At 52.4% G+C, this 7,642-nt stretch overlaps 1 protein-coding gene across 1 annotated transcript; it reads left to right on the forward strand.

Moving 5' to 3' along the window:
- Positions 1 to 2,361: 2,361 nt before the first annotated feature.
- INHBE (inhibin subunit beta E) lies at positions 2,362 to 3,620 on the forward strand. Its single transcript, XM_004582941.2, has 2 exons — positions 2,362 to 2,659; positions 2,857 to 3,620. Exons 1-2 carry the CDS (start codon positions 2,362 to 2,364, stop codon positions 3,618 to 3,620), a joined length of 1,062 nt encoding a protein of 353 aa, XP_004582998.2.
- The last annotated feature ends 4,022 nt before the right edge of the window (positions 3,621 to 7,642 follow it).

A 7,642-nucleotide genomic window follows, 5' to 3' on the forward strand; every position in this document is an offset into this window, starting at 1 on the left:
GGCTCCCATATGAGTGAAGGTTCATGTCCCAGCAGTTCCACTTCCCTTCCAGCTCCCTGCTTGTGACCTGGGAAAGCAGTTGAGGACAGCCCCAAAACCTTTGGGACCCTGCACCCATGTGGAGGACCCAGAGGAGGCTGCTGGTTCCTGGCTTCAGATCGGCTTAGTTCCAGCTCTGCCACTTGGGCAGTGAACCAGCAGATGGAAGGTCTTTCTGTCTCTCCTCCTCTCTGTAAATCTGACTTTCCAATAAAAATAAATAAATCTTAAAAAAAAAAAAAACCCTTAATTGGGGCTGGTGCCACAGTGTGGTAGGCTAAGCTCCCACATTCAACACCAAAATTTCATTTGGGTGCTGGCTTGAGTTCTGGCTGCTCCATTTCCACACCAACTCCTGATTAATGGCCTAGGAAGGCAGCAGAAGATAGCCAAAGACCTTGGGTTCACACACCCACAGGGGAGACCAGAAGAAACTTCTGCCTCCTGGCTTTGGACCAGCCTAACTCTGGGCATCGTGGCCACTTGGTCAATGAACCAGGGGATGAAAGATTGTGTGTGTGTGTGTGTGTGTGTGTGTGTCTCCCTCTCTGTTAATTCCCTTTCAGATCAAAATAAATAAATCTTTAAAAAATAAAACCACTAATTGGAAAAAAATGTAATGGTCTCTCTTGACAGCCCTACTAGCTAATAGGGGAAGATAAAGTGGGTAGGTACACACTTCCAAACCATACCGCTTTCCCCATGCTTTTTCCCTCCACCTCAGCTGCCTGAAGAAATGAAGTAAGAAAAGCTGGTCTGAAGACCACTCTCACAAGGTCAGGTGGAGAGACCTCTCCCTTTCCATTCAAACTCAGGAAGGAAATGTGGTAAGGAATGGAAATGAACGTTGCTACGCTCTCCTTGCTTTGTCCTCAAAATCAAGCTCTGAGAGGCTAACGCAATGGCTCTCCTGGGTAATTCTCTGCCTTGCCAGCACCCGCATCTCATATGGGTGCCAGCTCATGTCCCAGTAACTCCACTTTCCATCCAGCTCCCTGCTTGTGGTCTGGGAAAGCAAGTTGAGGAAGGCCCAAAGCCTTGAGACCCTGCACCCACAAGGGAGACCTGGAAGAAGCTCCTGGCTCCTATCTGGATTCAGATCAGATCAGCTCCGGCCGTTGTGGCCATTTGGGGAGTGAACCAGCAGATAAAAAACGTTTCTCTGTCTCTTCTTCTCTCTGTAAATCTGCCTTCCCAATAAAAATAAATAAATATTTAAAGAGAAAAAAAAAATTCCCTGAAACCTTGCATTTCCTGCTCCCATTAGCAGAGTCCTGACAAGACTTCTAGGATGCCCCAGATGTAGACAGCTCCCACAACCCTTGAGAGAGAAGGAGGCAGGTGGCTAGGGACCCTCCCAAGTCGCATGCCCTCTGCCAGCCTTGATGGACTCTGCCCTGGTCTCAGATTGCATCACCCCCACCTCTCTGAGTGGCCCCAGACATCACAGGAACCCCAACCCCCACTCTGGCCCTCCTCCATGCTTGCTTCTGTCCAACTGGACTCTGGGCAGCCAGCACAGGCAGGGTCAGGGGTGACTTCCGTGCCCCGTGGCACTGCCACCTAGGCCTGAGCAAGAGAACTCCGTTCTCTTAATCTCCACCAACCCCTCACCCCTGTCCCAGTTCCACGGCTAGAAGGAAAGAGACGAGAATTCCCCTTTGGTTCCGGGGCCCCCTAAGCAATCAGCACTGAGACCCTCAGCTGCCTCCCACAAACCTGCTACCGTGGTGGCTATTGGGCAGGCTGGACAATGTGGAGGTCCGGGGGCTGCTGCCCTGCCCTGCCTGGCTCCTGTGCAGTTCCCTCCTCTGAGTCCCAGACCTTGGGAATCAAGCATGTGAAATCATCCTCTTTCTTGCATCATGCATGTCCACACCGGCCCCCCACCCCCACCCTCATACCCCTACTCAAGCTCAGTCACCAGGCCAGATGGTGAAACCTGAGCTCCAGGAGGGGACCTCCACCCCTGCAGGGGCCTGATGGGCAGCACAACTGGCCAATCCCAGGGCTTGGAGGGGAGCTCTGCTGGCTGACCACTAGGTAAGGGAGCCCCAGGCAGCAGGTCTGAAGAGGCCCTGGCTCAGTGGCCAGGCATGAACCACGAGGGTTGAACGCAGCTCCCCATCGACCTCGGACGTCCATCTTCAGCCTCTCTCAGTCCTCAGCCACCGAAGACCTGTGGCCTTACCCTTGGCCAAGGAGGGGTGTGGCACTTCTGCCTGCCGCTGCTGCTGTGCCCTCCTTGGCCCCAGGAAATCATACTCCACAGACAGAACAGCTACCAACCAAAGCTCCTGTCCAAGGCTAATCCCCAGCAGCATGGGACTCCCAGAAGGCCGGCTCTGCCTGGTTCTGCTGTGGATGTTGGGGTGGGCACAGAGGACAGAATCAGAGTGCCCCTCCTGTGGGGGTCCCACCCTGGCCCCCCAGGCTGAACGAGCTCTGATCCTGCAACTAGCCAAGCAGCAAATCCTGGAAGGGCTACACATGACAAGCCGTCCCAGAATTTCTCATCCTTTACCCCGGGCAGCGCTGACCGCAGCCCTGCGAAGACTCCAGCCGGGGAGCGTGGCTGCTGGCAACAGGGAGGAGATCATCAGCTTTGCTACTGTCACAGGTAGGTGCTGGAGTGAGAGACAGGCAAAGGAAGAGGGGAGTGGGGTGTGGCAGGAGAAGGAGGAGTAGGGTGAGGTGGGGCTGGCGGCCGAGGAAACACGGCAGTCTCTGCTTTTTCTGAAGACCCAGGGTGGGAGGGAGAACGACGCTAGGCGCTTCTCACATCTCTCCTTCCGCTCTGTGCCTTCCCGCCTGCAGGGTCCTCAGCTGCACCTTGCGGCTCCGTGCTCACCTTCCACCTGCCCACGCCTCGATCCCACCACCTGTACCGTGCCCGCCTCTGGCTGCACGCTCTTCCCACCTTGCCTGGCACTCTTAACTTGAAGATTTTCCGAGGGACCCCGAGGAGGAGGCATCGGGGACCCCGCACCCTCCTGGCTGAGCACCAAGTGACTCTCCCAGGCTGGCAAGCCCTGACTCTGCCCCCTAGTGGCTTGAGGGGTGAAAGATCCGGGGTCCTGAGGCTCCAACTGGACTGCAGACCCCCGAAAGACAACAACGGCACAGTGGTTGGAGCCCCTAGGCGGCGCTTCCTGGATACCGCGGGACACCAGCGGCCCTTTCTGGAGCTGAAGATGCGGGCTGGGGAGCCTGGGGTAGGCAGGGCCAGGAGGAGAACTCCCACCTGTGAACCTGCCACTCCTCTGTGCTGCAGACGGGACCACTATGTGAACTTCCAGGAACTAGGATGGCGGGACTGGATCCTGCAGCCGGAGGGGTACCAGCTGAATTACTGCAGCGGGCAGTGCCCACCCCATCTGGCTGGCAGCCCGGGCATTGCTGCTTCCTTCCATTCGGCCGTCTTCAGCCTCCTCAAAGCTAATAATCCCTGGCCTGCGGGTACTTCCTGCTGTGTCCCCACTGCCCGAAGGCCTCTTTCTCTCCTCTACCTCGACCATAAGGGCAATGTGGTCAAGACAGATGTGCCAGATATGGTGGTGGAGGCTTGCGGCTGCAGCTAGCAGCAGGCCTAGGGGACTGGCGAGAGATCTAGCTGGGGGTTCCAGGGAGGCGGCAGCTTCCTGATCCCCCTCCCAACAGGCCGCCTGGGAGGACCCTGAAGAACCCAAATGGGCACTTTCTTGGCGCAGCCTCTGGGCAGGCTGGTACATGTGTGGGAGGTAGGGAAAGTGTTTTGTTGAAAGGGTTGGGATTTCCTCTGGAGACGGCAGGGGCCAGGGAGGGTGGGAGGGAGGGAAGAAGATTGAGGGTCTTCTGTCCAGGGGCTCCAGACAGGGCAAGCAGGACAGCCAAAGGGAAGGACTACAGCCATGCTTGCAGGAAGGTCAGGAAGGAGGCAGGCAAGGTGCCAGGAGAGGCTGCTTAGGAGAACCCCAAAATGGGAGTCCGGAAGGAGAAAAGCTCTTAAGTCTGAGAATTAAAGCAGGTTTACCCTGGGGGACAGATCCCACTGGGGAGACAGACATTATGCTTTCCTAATACAAATGAGAAAGAAAACCGAGAAGTCTGAGTCATGAGGAAGGGTGTGTGTGTGGGGGGGCTTTTGATAGGTCATCTTCTCAGGGGTGTCCACCAGGTCAAAATTATCTTCGTAAGAATCTGTTAGCTGTCTTCCCCCACTCCCTTCTCATTAGCTCATTAGCTCAAAATTGTACAGTGAAGTTTTCCAGAGCGTATGCGATCTGTGATTACGTCATCTTTTTTTCTTTTAAGATTTATTTATTTATTTTAAAGGTGAAGTCACAGAGAAAGAGAGAGAGAGAGAGAGATTTTCTACTAGTTCACTCCCCAAATGGCCCGAGCAGCCAGGGCTGGTTGAAGCTAAAGCCAGGATTTTCATGTTGGTCTCCCTCATGGATAACAGGGTCCCAAACACTTGGTCCACCTTCTGCCGCTCTCCCAGGAGCATTAGCTGGGAGCTAGACTGGGTATGGAGCAGCCAGGATTGGAACCAGCACCCACATGGTTCCACACGGCACATGATTGAAATCACTGTGCCACAAGTGCTGGCCTCTCTGACATCATTGTTAACATTATCGTGTATTTATGCATTCTGTGTCACTGTGGGGTTTTTTTTTTCCATTTTAATTGCTGATACAGTGAATTGGCGCATACACATTACAAACAAAAGCTCGATGCTTTTTAATATGGCGAATAGCTTTTTTTTAAGGTTTATTTTTATTGCAAAGTAAGATATATATAGAGAGGTGGAGAGACAGAGAGAAAGATTTTCTGTCCATTGATTCACTCCCCAAGTGACCACAATCAATCCAAAGCCATGAGCCTCTTTGGGGTCTCCCATGCGGGTGCAGGGTACCAAGGCTTTGGGCCATCCTCGACTACTTTCCCAGGTCACAAGCAGGGAGCTGGATGGGAAGTGGGGCTGCTGGGATTAGAACCGGCACCCATATGGGATCCCAGCGTGTTCAAGGCAAGGACGTTAGCTACTGCGCTACTGAGCCAGGCCCGATGCTATTTTTTTTTCTTTAAGATTTTATTTTTAGAGGAAAGACAGAGAGGAAGATGTTCCATCCGATGATTCACTCCCCAAGTGGCCACAATGGCCAGAGTTGAACCAATCCGAAGCAAGAAGTTTGGAACCTCTTCCAGGTCTCCTATGTAGGTACGCATCCCAAAGGTTTGAGCTGTCCTCAACTGCTTTCCCAGGCCACAGGCAAGAAGCTGGATGAGAAGTGGGGACACCAGGAGGACACAAACTGGCACCCATATGGGATCACAGATGTGTACAGTAAGAACTTCAGCCGCTAGGCTACTGCATCAGGCCCAGCTCGATGTTTTTTTTTTTTTTTTTTTTTTTTGTTTGTTTTTTTAAAGATTTATTCATTTTATTACAGCCAGATATACACAGAGGAGGAGAGACAGAGAGGAAGATCTTCCGTCCGATGATTCACTCCCCAAGTGAACCACAACGGGCCGATGCGCGCCGATCCGAAGCCGGGAACCTGGAACCTCTTCCGGGTCTTCCATGCGGGTGCAGTGTCCCAATGCATTGGGCCATCCTCAACTGCTTTCCCAGGCCACAAGCAGGGAGCTGGATAGGAAGTGGAGCTGGTGGGATTAGAACCGGCGCCCATATGGGATCCCGGGGCTTTTAAGGTGAGGACTTTAGCCGCTAGGCCACGCCACCGGGCCCAAGCTCGATGTTTTTTAAGGATACACAACAGATCTTGAAACCAAAAAGTTTGAGACTTGCTGGCCTGCCGAACTGGATAAGGAGAAGAAAACAGGGTACTTGGGCCAAGCATGGTGGCTCTATTGACTAATCCTCTACCTCTAAGTGCCAGAACCCCTATGGGCACCATTCATGTCCCAGCTACTTCAGTTCCCATCCAGCTCCCTGCTTGTGGCCTGGGAAAGCAATATAAGATGTTCCCAAGCCTTGGGATCCTGCGCCTGCATAGGAGACCCAGAGGAAGTTCCTGGCTTTAGATCGGTTCAGCTTTGGCCATTGCAGCCACTTAGGGAGTGAACCAGTGGATGGAAGGTCTTCCTTTTTGTCTATCTTTCTCTCTGTAAATTTGCCTTTCCAATAAAAATAATCTAAAAATATATATAAAGGAAAATATGGTGTTCTATTATTTTTTAAAGATTTATTTATTTTTATTGCAGCCATTTGGGAAGCGACCCAGTACATGGAAGATCTTTCCTCTCTGTAAATCTGCCTTTTCAATACAAACAAATAAACCTTAAAAAATTAAAATTACAAATAAATAAAGCAGCTTATTTGGGGGTGAGCTCTATGGTTCGTGGATTAAACTGCCAGTGTCCTGGCTGCTCCACTTTCAGTCCAGCTCTCTGCTTATGAGCCTGGGAAGGCAGTAGAAGATGGACCAAATGTCCGGGTCCCTGTACCCATGTGGGAAACCCAAATGGAGTTACAGTTTCACTGGGACCCAGGCCTGAATATTGCAGTCATTTATACAATGAACCAACAGATGAAGATCTCGTTGTCACTGCTTTTGAAATAAATAAAGCACCAGAAACAAATAGCTAAATCAGCCTCTCTGGGTGTGTGGACATTCACTTCAACAGTTAATGCATCCACATCCCTCGGGATTGGTACAGCATGTTAAACTGCCACCTGTACTGCCAGCTTCTCACATGAACCCCAGACCAAGTCCTGTCTGCTCCACTTCCAATCCTGCTAACAAACTTGAGAAAACAATGAAAGAGGGCCCAAGTGCTTGGGTCCCTGCCACCCTTGTGGGAGACCTGGATGGAGTTGCCAGCCCACAACACTGCAGCCATTTGGGGAGTGAACCAGCATATATGAAAGATCTCTATCTCTCTCCCCACCCATCTTTATCTTTATTCTCTCTGTACCCCTGTAAACAAATCAATTTGGGGGAAAAAACAAAACCCACATCTGAATGTCTGGGTTCAAATCCCCAAGGGAGAAGTTTGGCTTGGCTTTCCAGCTTGCATTTCAGCAACATGGGACCTCTGGTCTCTGACTCTGCCTGTCAAATAAATTCTTCCGTGATGGCTCCTGAGAGAAGGGACCCTTGTGGGCCAGGAACACCAGCAGGGCTGTGATAGGGTCCCTCCCCTGCCCCTCCCCTCAGTCACTACCTGTGTCCGTGGCGTCCTGACCTCCTCCTCTGTTTCACCCGTCCCCTCTCCCACCCCTTGATCCTCTGCCCTAACAGTTAAAAACGGGCTCAAGCAGGCCGCCGTTGGAAGCAGAACTCCCCCAGACAAAAAATGAAATAGATGCTCCCTCCTCGCCATCCGATCACCGTAGCCATCAGTAAGACACTGCCTCGGGACTGCAACAACCTCTACTGTCTTGCCCGCCAACCTCGAGGTCTTGGCGGTAAATGCCCTCAGCGTGGCTGGTTTTGGGGATTGTAATCCTGCTTCACAGCAAGGGAGCTATCAAGGTCTGCGGCTTCCAGAATCCGCCAGTCTGGCCGGCCTACAGGAGAGGCTGTCATGTGCTAGAAGCGCCAGCAGAGGGAGCAGGAGTCTGGAAGAGCGAAAAGAGAGCTAGGCGAGGGAG

This window comes from Ochotona princeps, chromosome 15 (assembly GCF_030435755.1).
Source record: "Ochotona princeps isolate mOchPri1 chromosome 15, mOchPri1.hap1, whole genome shotgun sequence".
Classification (NCBI taxonomy): domain Eukaryota; kingdom Metazoa; phylum Chordata; class Mammalia; order Lagomorpha; family Ochotonidae; genus Ochotona; species Ochotona princeps.